Below are 18,467 nucleotides of genomic sequence, written 5' to 3' on the forward strand. Positions count from 1 at the left end.
CCTTCACTTGACCCTACAAATCCTCTGGCTACTATCTACCTCTTCCTTCCTCTTCCCAGCCAACCTTCTTAAAGAAATGGTTTATGTTTACTATTTGTTCTTCACAAGCTACAGTCTGACTTCTGCCTCTACTCCTTCACTAAAAATACCTAAGTTACTAATCCAATGGTCACTTTTCTTTCCTTTTCTGTTTTGAGTTTTACGTATTCTTTTTTTCGGCTGCACCACTGCGCAGTACGCGGGATCCTAGTTCCCTGACCAGGAATCAAACCCGCACCCACTGCTTGGAAGCACGGAGTCTTAAGCACTGGATCTCCAGGGAAGTCCCAACCAATGGTCACTTTTCAACTCACAGCTTCCTTCCCTCTCTCTGACCTTGGATGGTGCCGATACCTGGTGTTCATTCCCTTCTCCCTGAAACCCCTGCTCCCTAGGTTGGTTCTAGGACACGGTTCTTTCTTGATGCTTCTCCTACTCATGACCATCTTCAGTGGCTTTCAGGTCTCCTCTTCCCCCTGCCCTTTATATTCCCAAAGCAATTCTAAATCTTTTGCTCTTTTGAAAACCCTTTATAAAACTCCTTGAACAATTTCATCCATACCCAAATTATCAACCACCACTTATATCTCACAATTTTAATTTAAACTTAAACTCTAGCCCGAGCTCCAGACCTCTATTTCCAATTACCCACTGAGTTTTCACCTAAATATATTTTGTTTCTATTTAAATCTGCTCCTCTCCTCCATTTCCAGTATCAGTTCACTGTACCCTATTTAATGAAGAATTTGGCTGGCCCTTTTCCCTAGTTCCTGGGAGGCAGACTCTAAACCCTTGGAATTTCCCAAGTGATAGGAGTGTCTTTGCTGTTCATGTTGGGCCCTGAAATTTTAGGCTAATAAGGTGGCTCATGGTGGGTCCCTATATAGATTATGCTAATGAGATGACTCAGGATGGGGGCTGGCCTTGCCCAAAATACCAACCCTGTGATTAGCAGGCTGGGGCTTGAGCCATGCGATGTCAACCAGACCTCTGGGGAGAGAAGGGAGACTGGAGATTGAGACATATGGGCAACAATTCAATCAATTATGATTATGCAATGAAACCCCAGTAAAAACTCTGGACACTGAAGCCTGAGTGAGCTTCCCTGTTGGCAGTACTGTGTATACTGTCACACATCCATGCACCAGGAGGGTAAAGCATCCTGCTTGCAAGGGAAAGGACAACAGAAGCTACACTGTCAGCATCCCCCCAGATCTCACCCTATGCACTTCTTCTGCTAGTTCTGATCTGCCTCCTTTTGCTATAACAAAAACTATAATCGGAAGTACAATGCTTTCCTAAGTTCTGTGAGTCATTCTAGAGAATTATCAAACCTGAGGGTGCAGTGAGAACCCCCAAATTTACAGCCAGCTGTCAGAGTGAGGGTGACCTGGGGACCCCCAAATTTGTGGTTGGCATCTGAAGTGAGGGCAGCCTTGTGGAAAACTGACCTCAACCTGTGAAGTTTGGCCCAATTTTGGGTAGTTGGTATCCGAGCAACTGCATACTCCTGTAATTCAAGCCTGGAATCTAAGAGTCATACAACTTGTTCCTCTCCCTACCCCTATAAACCATCATGTCATAATGTTATCACTTACACCTTTTAAATATCTCTCACAGATCCACTCATTCTTCATTGGCCAAATAACGAACGCCTTTGTTCAGGTCTTCATCGTATGGCTAGACTACTGCAACAGCCTCCTGACCAGACTCCTCTCTGTATCCATCTATGCCCATCTCCAATCCAGCCTGCATACTGCTGCCAAGGTGATCTTCATACATTTGCAAATTACCCTCTTGCTAAAAGTGTACAGGGCTCGTCATGATACATAGGTTATACCTACCATTCCAGCTGTTTTAAAACTCCTTTAAATACCTATTTTATCAAGGCCTTATTATTTCTTTTAAACATTGTTTTTAAAATTATAATAAAGGGGAAATTTATGGTAATATGGTCCCCAAATTAGGTAAATCTATAACAAACAGTCTATAAAAGTTTTTAAGTTGTGAGAGGCAATCAAAATGCCATGGGTGTTCCAAGCCATTTATGTAAACACACAATTTCTCCTCCTCTCTACTTTTACATCAAACAAGGAAGAGGTATTGCGAAGGTAAAAGACCTTCCCAGCTAATTCGGAAGGGCAAAGTAAGATCATGCTTTTATTTCACTCTACCAGTCAGAGTAAAGAGTCTGCCTATGGCTAAGACCAAAAAAAGTTCCAGGCAGCAGCTGTTGGAAGGGTTTTTAATATGCTAAAATGAAAACACTGAACTTAGGAGGAACTAGTCCTGGGCAAGCTAAAAAGATATAAACATTCTGATTACATTTGAGAATTACACCAAGCCTAGATGAAGTGTTCAAACTAATTAATTACTGAGAAATACGCCGGCTTTTAAAAAGATAATTTATTTGATCAAACACTTATTCTATGACTATGCACTATTACTATTTAATTTGCTTGCTAACTTTTTTTTTTTTTTTTTGATACGCGGGCCTCTCACTGTTGTGGCTCTCCCGTTGCGGAGCACAGGCTCCGGATGCACAGGCTCGGTGGCCATGGCTCACCGGCCTAGCCGCTCCGCGGCATGTAGGATCTTCCCGGACCGGGGCACGAACCCACGTCCCCTGCATCGGCAGGCGGACTCTCAACCACTGCGCCACCAGGGAAGCCCCTTGCTAACTTTTTATTTACAAAAACAGACATCTAGAAAATTCTTAAAACTCATCTCTAGCTCAGCGCCCCTGAGGGAAGTGACTTTAAAGACTATAGTTCCACCACTCCAGGCCCCTCTCCTGCCAGGCAGAGGCAGCATATCGCAACCACAAATCCAAATCCAGGTACCTGAGGGCTGCCCAACCTCCCCCAACCTTTACAAACTGTGTTAATAAACACACAAAGAAACTACAGTGCTGCCGTTCTTTACCATGCAAGCAGCAGTTTTATACCTATATTACTTCAATAAATTCTCACCTTCCATGGCCTTCTAATCCCTTTGAAAAAGTCAGGCATCCACATGGGAAGAACAACAGCTTCCCTTAGCAACTTCTTAGCTTCTTCCAGATCTGCTATGTCATCCCTTTGTAAGAAGAGCAAAGTTTCATGCTTATTCAGGGACATCTTTGATTTATGATCAATACCAATTCTTTTAATTTTTTTAAATTATGAAATTTTTCTTACATTAAGAACATTATTCTAATTTTTACTGTATAAAATGATCAGTGAAAACATACTGCAATCATAAATTAGGACATGTTATTCAATTAACAACCTTTGTCAGCTATGTCAACATCAAATTAGTATGAAAATGTCTTGGTTATATTCTGCAAGAAGAACTGTCCTACCAATTCTGCACACTCATATTACGGATGAGGTCATAATCAGGAGATGAATGGATAACAAGACAAGACTCACACCAAGCCAACCTACAATTTGTTTTCTCCACTACTGTAATTCAAGAACTTAACAGACTAACCAATGAATGCTAGGATTCCTAGAGACAATGTCTCTCTCAAGGGCTTCCACCAGATCCTTATCATATGCAGCACCATCAAATCTTGGAATTTCACCATCACTTGCACCGTCTTGCATATTTTTCCTCCCCTGGGGACAGGTACAAAAAAATGCTGATCAATAACAAGATAATTTTAATTAACATCATTAAGCTTTCAAAATATTGCAATGTAACCATTTTAAATGGCTATTTTTTTAAATACTGTTTGCTAATTACCCAAATGCCATCCTCCCCTATTTAATTCATCAGAAATAGATGAACTGGCCAACTTTATTAGACACTTCAAATTTACATTCTTGAGGGGACAGTTGCATCTAAGACTGAAATGAGCTAGATACCTCTAAATTTGTGGATGCATGGGATTTCTACCGCCACTAAAAAATACTTGAGTATTAACACAGAGGAAGAAACGAAATCAATTGAAAACCTACTGCATGGCAAGAAATCTCACATATATTATCTCACTTAATACAACTACCCTACAAGGTAGGTATTATAACCCTATTTTTACAGATAAGGAAGTGGGTCTCAGAAAGTGAAGTAACTTAAGTTCACAATTATTAAATGTCAGAGTACAGATTTTAACTCAGATCTCCCTGACTCCCCAGATCCATGCTTTTTCACAGCATCAGGCCACCTCATGCCTGGCTGAGTCATCTTAAAGCTTAAAAGCAGGTTATGGTGGAGAGGGATAAATTAGGAGGATGGGATTAGCATACACACACTACTATATATAAAATAGGTAACCAGCAAGGACCTGCTGTATAGCACTACACAGTACTACACTCAATATTTTGTAATAAACTATAAGGAAAAAGAATCTGAAAAAAAATATATATATATATAATGTGTATAACTGAATCACTGTGCTGTACACCTGAAACTAACACAACATTGTAAATCAACTATACTTCATTAAAAACAACAAAAGACTAGGTTATGTGTGGCAGAACTATCCTCCTAAGCATCCAGGAAAGAGGCTGCAGACGAGGAAAGAGGTGGCACCCTGAACTGCATCTTACAAAGCCTTTTCCCTGTCACTGTAAGTACCCACTCAGGGCTGAGGGTTTCTTCCTAGTAAGGTCCTTGGACCACATCATAAAGTCACTGTAATGACAATGATAAAAGGACCTTTTAAAATAGTATCATTAGGACCATTAAAGCAATCACTTTACCCCAAATTCTTTATTTAATAATATAGTAGCTTTAAAAAAGAGTTATATGCTATGGTTTCTATGGAGTTCTGCCAAGATTTACTCGGCTCTGAAGAGCTTTAAATGAAACATGCTCAGCTGCCAGAGAGAGTTCAACCACTGGAACTACTTCAGCAGACAGAGCCAAGCACCTCCCCAGAGCTTCAGCTCCACAGTTACTGTTAATGTAAAAATGAAAGGAAATATGGTCCAAAAATGAGTCAGTTTCCTAAGCTTCAATCTGAAGAGAGAGAACAGGATGAGCCTCTCCTACCACACTCCATCTGAGATAAACCATAAACTAGATCCTAAGTGCTGAGAGAGGCCTAAATGGCTCCCTTTGGGCAAACATTCTAGCTCTTTAAGCCACTAGGTAAATGGCCAAACAGTACTCTGGTGACTTGACCCCAAAATGAATAATTTACTGTCCCTGGGTAGCATGGCAACAGAATTAAGCTAAGTTTTCAGAAAGATTCTTGTATTTCAGATGACAGATCCCAATACTGACACTTAAAAGGAATAAACTGCTGGCATGCCTACGCAACAAAAATAACATCAACAAATTTAAAATAAGCACAGCCTAGAATCACATTTTATAATAATGATAGGCCAAGGCTAGTCACATTCAAACAAATCACTGGGAACACTGTGTAATCATTTTAAAACTGTTCTAGAAATAAATCAACCAAAGAATGCAACAGACACTGATATATCTGGGACTTAACAAGCTTTGATATGACACTGTAACTATTTTATTTATTTATTTATTTTTGGCTGCGTTGGGTCTTCACTGCTGCGCATGGGCTTTCTTTAGTTGCGGTGATCAGGGGCTACTCTTCATTGCAATGCATGGGCTTCTCATTGCAGTGGCTTCTCTTGTTGCGGAGCATGGGCTCTAGGCACGTGGGCTTCAGCAGTTGTGGCATGCGGGCTCAGTAGTTGTGGCTCACGGGCTCGGTAGTTGTGGCACACGGGCTTAGTCGCTCCTTGGCATGTGGGATCTTCCTAGACCAGTGATCAAACCCGTGTCCCCTGCATTGGCAGACGGATTCTCAACCACTGCGTCACCAGGGAAGTCCTGACACTGTAATTTTAGACTTACCAAAAAATTAGTATTAAAAAATATAGGCAGGGCTTCCCTGGTGGCGCAGTGGTTGAGAGTCCGCCTGCTGATGCAGGGGACACGGGTTCGTGACCCGGTCCAGGAAGATCCCACATGCCGTGGAGCGGCTGGGCCCGTGAGCCATGGCCGCTGAGCCTGCGCGTCCGGAGGCTGTGCTCTGTAACGGGAGAGGCCACAACAGTGAGAGGCCCGCGTACCGCAGAAAAAAAAAAAAAAAAAAAAAAAAAAAATATATATATATATATATATATATAGGCAGACAGTCATTTTAATATGAATGTCCAAGTGGTGGGGGAGGATTTGATAAACACTACCAAGGGAAATGAAAAGCTGCACACTTATCTGGAAGTAACAGGAATCATAGGATTTTAAGAACAATAAATATGTGACCATCTATGTCCAACACATTCAGTTTCAGATCAGTGAATGAAAATACATTACCTGCCCTCACTGAGCATCCAGTCTTGTGGTGGAAACAATTAACAAGTAAACAAACCCAAAACATACATAATTATAAACTGTTAAGAGCTATGAAAAAACTGAATGGTCTATAGCTATAGCTATGGTCTATAGCTATTTACTATAGCTAAAAGGTATTGAGCAAAAAGAATAAGTTGGAGAGATGATCAGAGGCCAGCTCACTGGGCCCGTATAGGCCATGGGAAGGAATTTAGATTTTATTCTAAGTACACGGGGAAATTTTTGAAATGTGCTAAGCAGGGGAATGACAGGATCTGATTTACATTTTAAAATGACCCTGTTAGCTGCGATATGGAAAAAGGATGGGCTGGAGGGAGAAGGAGAAGCAGAAAAACAAAGACCTATTGCAGTAGTCAAGGTCAAGGCTCTCAATTCACAGAAGAGGACAGTGTATAAAGTTAGTCAAAAAAAAAAAAAAAAAGGTTCTGAAGAACCTAGGGGTAGGACAGGAATAAAGACACAGACTTAGGGTGGACTTGAGGACATGGGGAGGGGGAAGGGTAAGCTGGGACGAAGTGAGAGAATGGCATGGACATATATACACTACCAAATGTAAAATAGATAGCTAGTGGGAAGCAGCCACATAGCACAGGGAGATCAGCTCCATGCTTTGTGACCACCTAGAGGGGTGGGATAGGGAGGGTGGGAGGGAGACGCAAGAGGGAGGAGATATGGGGATAAATGTATATGTATAGCTGATTCACTTTGTTATACAGCAGAAACTAACACAACAATGTAAAGCAATTATACACTAATAAAGATGTTAAAAAAAAGAAGCTAGTCAAAGGACGTGCCCTAGCACCCAAAGTTTCTCAATGGTAGAAATGAGACCTGAATACAAATTAAGTACTACAAAGAAGATTCTAGAACTTTTTCAAACCAAAATGGTGAGGTTACTAAACAACAAATTAAGGAAACTAAAAATAAATAATTTATTTGGTTATATTGGGAAATCACAAAATGGGTGACAATTATCCTTCATAACAAATACTCAGATAAATTAAAATAGGGATATCAAATATAAGTTAGTAGCTCTGGTTTCAGTTAACCAACTAGATTAACCACAACACCTAAAAGAAGTTTAGTTTTCAGGCAATAAAGCTAACCTCACCCAAGATATTATTACCTGTACAGTTTATAATAATAATAATAGCTGCAACATCACTGAAATGATCTTAGAAATCTTTGCTTAAATTTTCACATTAATTAGCAAAAATTTGATTATTAGCATGAAGACTGATATACTTTTTCTCATTAAAGCGAAGTATTTTAGCTTCTTTTTACGAGTGTCTAAATTACCCATATCAAAAAGTTTGTTTATGATCTTTCATTGGTATACTATTTGAGGAAGATGAGAAAATTAATGACCAACTCAATATTATAGAGTCAATTAATGACACAGATTGGCCTAAAATGCAAATAATAGTTTTTATATTTCACTGTGTGCCATCTAAGAGAAACATGCTCAGTTACTGGCTCTGGGTCTTACATTTTAAGAAAAATGCTGACAAATAAATTATACCGAGAGAAGAGTAATAAAGGGTTCAAAACCCATGTCATATGGAGGAGGCTCAGGGACCCTAGAGACATTTAAGCTGAAGAAAAAATGTTAACGGAGCAACACAACCAACTGACCTCCTTACCTGTATGTACTCTATATTACTCCAAAGGAAAGAACCAGGACCAGTACAAAGTGACAGAAGAGGTAAATTTCAGATCGACAAAAGAAAGAATTTTCTAACAATGAGTCCATCCATCAAGGGAGTCATCTCTCTTGTAGGTAGTGAGCTACCTGATGTTAGAATCACTGGCTAATTAATAATAAAAACCACCGGCCCCCAATCACAGGGATGTCTGAGTTGAATGATAGCTGACCTTTGGTTCTTCGGGTAAAGCCACTGCCTCTCACTTGCCACTTATTCATCTGTTTCCTGAGTTCAACAGCCCAAGGCAAGTGCAAAATTGCTTGGAAATCTCATTGTTTCTCTCTTTCTTTTTAACATGATCTTTACTCTGTATCATACCTGTGTTAGTTCCCCACTGTCATGTTACCTTTACAGCTAACACTCGTTTACAGCTTGCTATATGCCAGGCACTGTTCTAAGCACTTGACATAACAATCTTAAAGGTCCTATGAGTTAGGTACTCGTATTATTTCTACCTCATAGATGAGAAAACTGAGGCACCAAGAGCTTGAGTAAATTGTCCAAGGACACACAGCTAGATCCTAGGCAGTGTGGCTTCAGAACCAGTGCTTTCAACCCCTTTGTACACTATGGCATAAGGCTGCACACTTTGGGCTACTCCTACCGCAGTGTGAGAAGCGAACACAGGAAAAGTTAGACAAGATCTCTAAACTGATATTTTAGAGATAAGACTTTATTATTTACAAGGGAAAGTACGTTGATAAATGCAAAATGCTTACTAATTTCAGTGTCATGCCTTGCATTGGAGTGTTAATACAAAATATATTTAAGTTGAAATAACGAATCCATAGCATTCTGCTTACTTCTCAATAAATGCATTCTTGCAGCAATATTTATGAATACTTACTCTGTACCAGTCACTATTCTAGGTACTGGGAAATAGCAGTGATCCAAGCAGACAAAAATCCTGCCCTCAGAGGCATACACTCACATTAGGGGACACAACATACAAACAAGTAAAACACAGTAAAACATTTAGGGACAGAACAGCAAGTAACTACTTTACTATAATCTAATGCAATAAAATTTAAAATAATAAAAATAAAAGCAAAAACCAACACACTATTAATCAGCTGCCATGAGAGAAAAAATTTGTGGAGCGATTTAATATCCAAAGGACAGAACAGGATATTTCTTAAAAACAAGTCACTGATAATACGAATGGCCAATAAACATATGAAAGAACATTTTTTTTTTTTTTTGCGGTACACGGGCCTCTCACTGCTGTGGCCTCTCCCGTCGCGGAGCACAGGCTCCGGACACGCAGGCTCAGCGGCCATGGCTCACGGGCCCAGCTGCTCCGCGGCATGTGGGATCCTCCCGGACCGGGGCACGAACCCATGTCCCCTGCATCGGCAGGGGGACTCTCAACCACTGCGCCACCAGGGAAGCCCATGAAAGAACTTTTAACCTCAGAAGTTATCAGATAAGTACACAATACATGGTAGATATGCTGGTAAAATCACAACGAGATTCACCCACAAGAGAGAGACAATATCAAGTGTTGGGGAGGATGTGGAGCAACTAGAACTTTCGTGCTCTGCAGGCAGACGTGGAAATTGGTATAATCACTTTGGAAAACTATTTGGTATTACCTACTGAAGTTTAACATATGCATAACCTATGGCCCATCAGTTCCACTCCTAGGTATATGCTCACTAGAAAGGTATATATGCTCACATATATACCAAAGGATAAGTACAAAACTATCCAAGGTAGCATTATTAATAATAGTTTCAAACTGAAAACAATCCAAAAATTCACTAATAGTAAAACAGATTCAACTGTGGTATAATACTGTATATTAATGAAAATAAACAAACTTCAGAGATATGCAACAGGATGGCGAAATCTCACCAACATATGTTGAGCAAAAAAAGCCAGACAAAAAAAGAATACTTACTGTACGTAAAGTTTCAAAAAAGGTATAACTAATTTATGGTATTAGAAATCAGAATAGTGGTTATCTTTGGAAACAAAGTGGCAGAATAGTGGTTACTTCTGAGAAAGAAGTGTCAGGGATCAGAAGGGATCCTGAGTATGGCTTCTGAGGTGCTAAATGTTCTATTCTTGACCCCTGAGTGATAGTTACATGGATTACATGGTAGTTACAGAGATTGAACGCAGTCAGCCGAAGCGGACTCTTACTGGTTTGTAAGAGCCAATTATTAAATTTGCAGGAATTTTTCTATAAAAAACAGCCATTGATAAAAATTAAATTACACAAACAGAATAAATTATATTAAAAACAGCAGTGGTAATTACTCAAAACTCCTCACTTCTAACTATTTAACTATTACCTATGCACTTAAGGTTACTTAAGTCTACTGTGTCTACACTATAGAATGGTAGGCTACTACCCATCTTATCTTGACTCTGAGTTCAGTGACCTCCTGTTGGTAGCTTGAAATCCATCATAGTGAAAGTATTTATACCAGAGAAACCAGAAAATGCTACAAAACAGGGCTTGATTTCTTGTTTTGTTAACTGTCTAGACTTAAAGTAATGGGGAAAATATTACATTTAAAAGTGTGTCATTTCTATAGTTGTTACAATGTAAATAGCACAAAAAATGAAGGAAATAATTTTCCAGTATTTGAAAACCATGATCTGATTCATCAAAGTTGCTCAAGTGATTGATCAATGAGTGAAGTTCCCACATATGTTTCTGTTGTTTCGCTTTCATCTGACTCATTAATAAAAACAAAATATCAACCAATATCCTAACAGAACTACATTCCTAATCATCTGTCAACTGCAACCATAGGTACCTACATTTGCAAGAGTTAAGCAAAAAGCAGCAAAGGCATTCGGTGAGGGTCCATTGGCTCTATAAAGTTTACACTAAAGAGTACTGTATATTTTATTATTTGTAAATTATATGCTGCACATCCTTTATATCAGTCAGATTTATAATAAATTTGTGTGTGTATATGTACGTGTTTATATACACATACGCTTTTTTTTCCTTCAGAAAATTAGTTATTAAACGTTTACCAGTACACTGCTGGTTAGATGATCATCATTCATCAAATATACCCTTATAATGTATACACTTTTCTTCAATAAAAAGATTTTTTTAAGTCACTGTTCACTTGTATAACCACCGATCAACAGTTCTCAAAAGAATACTCCAGGGGCTTCCCTGGTGGCGCAGTGGTTGAGAATCTGCCTGCCAATGCAGGGGACACGGGTTCGAGCCCTGGTCTGGGAGGATCCCACATGCCGTGGAGCAACTGGGCCAGTGAGCCACAACTACTGAGCCTGCGCATCTGGAACCTGTGCTCCGCAACAAGAGAGGCCGCGATAGTGAGAGACCCGCGCACCGCCATGAAGAGTGGCCCCCGCTTGCCACAACTAGAGAAAGCCCTCGCACAGAAACGAAGACCCAACACAGCCATAAATAAATAAATAAATTTAAAAGAATACTCCAACCCAGTTTACAATGTCTCTCCATATCAGACATCCCTACATTTAATCAGAGAAGGAAAATATTCAAAAAATGGCCATTTGTTATAATTCAATGAAATGAAGTCCTTTAAGTTTAATAGCTTTAAATTAAGTCTCTGAAGATGATTTACCATACTTTAATTTGAATTCTATCTAAAAGCACATACAGCTTTAATCATGAGATCATAATGGAAGCACTGCTCATTTCACTAAGAGTTAATTAACCATAAAGCCATAGTCTTATAAATACTTGAGAATCAGAATTTTATTAATTAAATTTATTTTTGGTTTATAATATCAAAACATCTATTCTGTTACCTAATATTTTACTTTTAGACTATCCTTTTTAAATTAAAAAATGCATTTGTTATTTCTATGTATATTTCTACACTGACTCTAGACTTAGATAGTAAAATAAAAATAACCATTTTTCTCAGGTACATTCAAATAAGACTAAAAAATATGGCTGTAAAGGTTCATTTATTCATCTGATTCCCTCTCATCAATAACAATCAACTTGAGGCCAGGAGTCACATATTAAAGTTTGCCTTCCTAGTACCTAGAAGTATGACTAACACAAAGTATGCACTTAATAAAGGTACATTAAGTAAATGGCGTAACAAACTGGCCTCATGATGACTCTGTACCTCAGGGGAAAAAACTGTAAGGCTTGAATAACAGATCACCATACACAGTGACTGTTATTTATTGAAAAATAGCATTTTTAAGATTGGACCTAACTTGAAGCCTGTTAGCAGTTTAAAAAAAAAAAGAAGAAAAAGATTTAATCACTCTCAGAAAGTGAACTGGTACTCTTAAAAGAAATAGATATTTGTGATACATTAAAATAAGACAGCAAGCACTTTCAAATAAGAGGCTGCATAGCATAATGGTTAAAAGCTCAGGTATTAGAGTTCAAATCCTAGTTCCACCATCTACTTGCAGTTGTAACTTCAGTGTCTCAATTTCTTCGTACACAGTACAGGGAAAATAACCCTGAGTTCACAGGAATTTGTAGGGAGGACTGGGACAGGTTAAGAATGCTCAAGGCAGAGTGAGACCTGTTCCTACTGCTTTTCTTACTAGCTGTTTCCTCATACAGTTCACAAGACTAAACTAAGCATCCAAAGATACTGAGAGTCTTAAGCAAAACATGTAATTTCTCCTGTCCTCTCTTTTTTTAACATCTATAAAGTTAAGTGGCTAGAGCAGAAAAGCAGCTTTCAAACTTTTGACCATGACACAAAGTAATAAATTCATCTTAGATCATGAGCTAGTGTATACAAATATATAACTAAATTTTTACATACTTATATAACAAATTTTTTTCTCAAAATAATACTGTTCTTATAATGGGCAATGCAGTCTGAATTTTCTAGTCTATTTCATTTTTCTTTTTAAGCTGGTTGCAACACACAAAGCTGATTTAAAAAAACCAACAACACTGAGTACCCTTCAGTACTCGATTTCAAATTAGCTTTCAATGGCAATGGATATCTGTCAGTTTCATCTGAACTGCCTCAAACCCTATCACCGCTTCCAGTGAATTTAAGGACTCCAGTATTCTAATGAATATCTGAGCGCTTACAATGATCATAACTGAACCAACCAAGCACACCTTTCAAATTCTAATGAAGTTTCTATGAGTTTTTTTTTAATTGTAATCCCTTTTGTTTCCAGAGTGACTCAGAAAGTCTCTTTTATCTTCAAACAACTCTTCTTTTTCTTTTATTAAAGGGCTTATTTTCCAGTGACATTCTGAGTACTTACATGTGAATGAAGAACAACTAAGATTTAGAAAATTATTTGGAACTTTTTAAGTAAAAGACAATTTACAATATCCAGAGAAATTTATCTGACATTCAACAAATGCTGCCTGGCTGTTTTGTTCTTTGCTTAAGAATCCCATTTTAAAATCAACATTTATTTAATTTTTCTGGAACTCTTTTCAAATCCAACCAGACTTTTAATCTAATTTGGTAGGGATACTACATAATATGAAAAATACTAAAATAAAGAGGAAAAAGATCTGTGATTCCCAAAGCTCCATTCCTTACTCTATGACTTTGGATAAGATACTTCAGCTCTATCTCAGTTTCTTCATTTGTAAAAATGGGGATAAAATGACTGCCTACTACTTGGGACTATTTCATAAATTATTGTGTAATCACTCCAAATGGTACCTAGCAGGGAAGCATCCAATAAACCACGACCAATATCCTTCTCTTGTGTTATGTGAAGGTAAGATAAAGACTGAAAGTTCCTTACCTGGTTCTAAAAGTTTATCTAAAAGCTACTAGCAGAGTGATGGGTGGACTTCAGCCACCACCTTATTCTCTAAACTGCAACCAAGGTTAGCAGCACAAAAATGAAGAACAGAGGAAGAAACAAAGATGATATATAAGACACAGATTTTTAAGTATCCATTATGCGGCTTTTGTAATGGGGAGAACCAGTTCAATTTCATCAGCAGGAAAATTTATTTATTTATTAGTACCCCTCACTAATCCCAAAAGGATCTGAAATGGAATCACTTACTGTTTTATGACATAATAGCTTCAACAAATTACAAACATAAAAAAATCTAATTCATTTTCAGTGTCCTAGCGAGGTAGAGAGAATATGTCTTTGGCTCTATCTCCTGAATAGAAATACTCAGAAAACATCAGTTTTATTCCATTATGGTCTAAAAAACCACAAGGTGTAGGAAGTTGGTCTGTGTAGAGTCCTTACCACTGACTGAAATCATAGAGAGTAAAAATATTCAAATATAGTATGTAATTTTTAAGGATAACCATTTGCTATTAGTTATAAGCTGTATTTTCACAATAAATATCACGGCATAAATGTGATGACATATAGGACCCCTAGCTAGGAAAATAAAACTTCTCTGTGGCAATTCAATAACATCCTCATTCATTTATGACATCATAAAGGAAACAGGAAATGCTATCACTAAAAATTTATTTTTGTCTTTTCATTAAAATTAAGGCTAAGAGAAACGTCAGGTCATCCTGGCTCCTTACTCTGAAAAATTATGTTCAGCATATTTTCCTAAAGTCCATTTTAAGGACAGCACAGAATTTCTACCCAGTATTATGTTTATTCACCAATCAATTTCCCAGATAAAGTAAAAGTACATACTGAACCCAAACCAAAGGAAATTTTCTCATTAAGAAAAAAAATCTTGTTTTACTCTAAAATTTAAAGATAAATCAAAGTTTAAAAAATTTTTATCAATAGTAAAGCGTATCTATCATCTTATTCTGTGAACACTGTAGACACAGCTACTTCCTTATAAATCTTTCCCCTACAATTATGTTTTCATTTTAATTCAGAATACTAGTTAAAATACTTTTTAAGTTTTAAAACTTTATTTTGAATATTTCTATAAACGCTCAGGACTTCCCTGGCGGTCCAGTGGTTAGGACTCTGCACTTCCACTGCAGGGGGCACAGGCTCGATCCCTGGTCGGGGAACTAAAATCTGGCCAAAAAAAAGCTCCATTTTAGAGGGCAGACAGCAGAAGCAAGAAGAACTACAATACTGTAGCCTGTGGAACAAAAAGCACATTCACAGAAAGACAGACAAGATGAAAAGGCAGAGGGCTATGTACCAGATGAAGGAACAAGATAAAATCCCAGAAAAACAACTAAATGAAGTGGAGATAGGCAACCTTACAGAAAAAGAATTCAGAATAATGACAGTGAAGATGATCCAGGACCTTGGAAAAAGAATGGAGGCAAAGATCGAGAAGATGCAATAAATGTTTAAAACAAATCTAGAAGAATTAAAGAACAAACAAACAGAGATGAACAACACAATAACTGAAATGAAAAATACACTAGAAGGAATCAATAGCAGAATAACTGAGGCAGAAGAACAGATAAGTGACCTGGAAGACAGAATGGTGGAATTCACTGTTGCAGAACAGAATAAAGAAAAAAGAATGAAAAGAAATGAAGACAGCCTAAGAGACCTCTGGGACAACATTAAATGCAACAACATTCACATTATAGGGATCCCAGAAGGAGAAGAGAGAGAGAAAGGACCAAAGAAAATATTCAAAGAGATTATAGTCGAAAACTTCCCTAACATGGGAAAGGAAATAGCCACCCAAGTCCAGGAAGCGCAGTGAGTCCTATACAGGATAAACCCAAGGAGAAACACGCCAAGACACATAGTAATCAAACTGGCAAAAATTAAAGACAAAGAAAAATTATTGAAAGCAGCAAAGGAAAAACGACAAATAACATACAAGGGAACTCCCATAAGGTTAACAGCTGATTTCTCAGCAGAAACTCTACAAGCCAGAAGGGAGTGGCATGATATACTTAAAGTGATGAAAGGGAAGAACCTACAATCAAGATTACTCTACCCCGCAAGGATCTCATTCAGATTCAATGGAGAAATCAAAAGCTTTACAGACAAGCAAAGGCTAAGAGAATTCAGCACCACCAAACCAGCTCTACAACAAATGCTAAAGGAACTTCTCTAAGTGGGAAACACAAGAGAGGAAAAGGATCCACAAAAACAAAACCATTAAGAAAATGGTAATAGGAACATACATATCGATAATTACCTTAAACGTGAATGGATTAAATGCTCCAACCAAAAGACAGAGGCTTGCTGAATGGATACAAAAACAAGAGCCATATATATGCTGTCTACAAGAGACCCACTTCAGACCTAGGGACACATACAGACTGAAAGTGAGGGGATGGAAAAAGATATTCCAGGCAAACAGAAATCTGAAGAAAGCTGGAGTAGCAATACTCATATCAGATAAAATAGACTTTAAAATAAAGAATGTTACAAGAGACAAGGAAGGACTCTACATAATGATCATTCCAAGAAGATATAACAATTATAAATATGTATGCACCCAACATAGGAGAACCTCAATACATAAGGCAACTGCTAACAGCTATAAAAGAGGAAATCGACAGTAACACAATAATAGTGGGGGACTTTAACACCTCACTTGCACCAATGGACAGATTATCCATAATGAAAATAAATAAGGAAACAGAAGCTTTAAATGATACAATAGACCAGATAGATTTAACTGATAGGACATTCCATCCAAAAACAGCAGATTACACTTCCTTCTCAAGTGCGCATGGAACATTCTCCAGGATCGATCACATCCTGGGTCACAAATCAAGCCTCAGTAATTTTAAGAAAATTGAAATCATATCAAGCATTTTTTCTGACCACAACACTATGTGATTAGAAATGAATTACAGGGAAAAAAATGTAAAAATCACATACACATGGAGGCTAAACAATACGTTACTAAATAACCAAGAGATCACTGAAGAAATCAAAGAGGAAATCAAAAAATACCTAGAGACAAATGACAATGAAAACACGATGATCCAAAACCTATGAGATGCAGCAAAAGCAGTTCTAAGAAGGAAGTTTATAGTCATACAGGTCTACCTCAAGAAACAAGAAAAATCTCAAATAAACAATCTAACCTTACACCTAAAGGAACTAGAGAAAGAAGAACAAACAAAACCCAAAGTTAGCAGAAGGAAAGAAATCATAACGATCAGAGCAGAAATAAATGAAATAGAAACAAAGAGAACAAGAGCAAAGATCAATAAAGCTAAAAGCTGGTTCTTGGAGAAGATAAACAAAATTGATAAACCATTAGTCAGAGTCATCAAGAAAAAGAGGGAGAGGACTCAAATCAATAAAATTAGAAATGAAAAAGGAGAAGTTACAACAGACACCACAGAAATACAAAGCACCCTAAGAGACTACTACAAGCAACTCTATGCCAACAAAATGGACAACCTGGAAGAAATGGACAAATTCTTAGAAAGGTATAACCTTCCAAGACTGAACCAGAAGAAAACAGAAAATATGAACAGACCAATCACAAGTAATGAAATTGAAACTGTGATTAAAAATCTTCCAACAAACAAAAGTCCAGGACCAGATGGCTTCACAGGTGAATTCTATCAAACATTTAGAGAAGAGCTAACACCGATCCTTCTCAAACTCTTCCAAAAAATTACAGAGGAAGGAACACTCCAAACTCATTCTATGAGGCCACCATCACCCTGATACCAAAACCAGACAAAGATACTACAAAAAAAGAAAATTACAGACCAATATCACTGATGAATATAGATGCAAAAATCCTCAACAAAATACTAGCAAACAGAATCCAACAACACATTAAAAGGATCATACACCATGATCAAGTGGGATTTATCCCAGGGATGCAAGGATTCTTCAATATATGCAAATCAATCAATGTGATACACCATATTAACAAATTGAAGAATAAAAACCATATGATCACCTCAATAGATGCAGAAAAAGCTTTTGACAAAATTCAACACCCATTTATGATAAAAACTCTCCAAGAAGTGGGCAAAGAAGGAACCTACCTCAACATAATAATATATGACAAACTCACGGCCAACATCATTCTCAATGGTGAAAAACTGAAAGCATTTCCTCTAAGATCAGGAATGAGACAAGGATGTCCACTGTCACCACTATTATTCAACATAGTTTTGGAAGTCCTAGCCACAGCAATCAGAGAAGAAAAAGAAATAAAAGAAATACAAATTGGAAAAGAAGACGTAAAACTGTCAGTGTTTGCAGATTACATGATACTATACACAGAGAATCCTAAAAATGCCACCAGAAGACTACTAGAGCTAATCAATGAATTTGGTAAAGTTGCAGGATACAAAATTAATGCACAGAAATCTCTTGCATTCCTATACACTAATGATGAAAAATCTGAAAGAGAAATTATGGAAACACTCCCATTTACCACTGCAACAAAAAGAATAAAATATCTAGGAATAAACTACCTAGGGACACAAAAGACCTGTATGCAGAAAACTATAAGACACTGATGAAAGAAATTAAAGATGATACAAACAGATGGAGAGATATACCATGTTCTTGGATTGGAAAAATCAATATTGTGAA

General features: G+C 37.6%; 1 protein-coding gene across 9 annotated transcripts in view; it reads right to left on the bottom strand.

Annotated features, from left to right (window-relative positions):
- Positions 1 to 18,467, bottom strand: part of KATNAL1 (katanin catalytic subunit A1 like 1) — a 76,723-nt gene that overhangs the window by 24,885 nt on the left and 33,371 nt on the right. For all 9 annotated transcript variants that reach the window (XM_069540030.1, XM_069540029.1, XM_059995955.1 and 6 more), the window contains 2 exons: positions 3,514 to 3,641; positions 3,012 to 3,117 (listed from right to left, as the gene is read on the bottom strand). In XM_069540030.1, coding sequence (XP_069396131.1) covers positions 3,012 to 3,117; positions 3,514 to 3,641 — 234 coding nt within the window. The remainder of the gene's footprint in view (positions 1 to 3,011; positions 3,118 to 3,513; positions 3,642 to 18,467) is intronic.

The sequence above is a fragment of the Delphinus delphis genome, chromosome 18, assembly GCF_949987515.2.
Source record: "Delphinus delphis chromosome 18, mDelDel1.2, whole genome shotgun sequence".
NCBI classification, from domain to species: domain Eukaryota; kingdom Metazoa; phylum Chordata; class Mammalia; order Artiodactyla; family Delphinidae; genus Delphinus; species Delphinus delphis.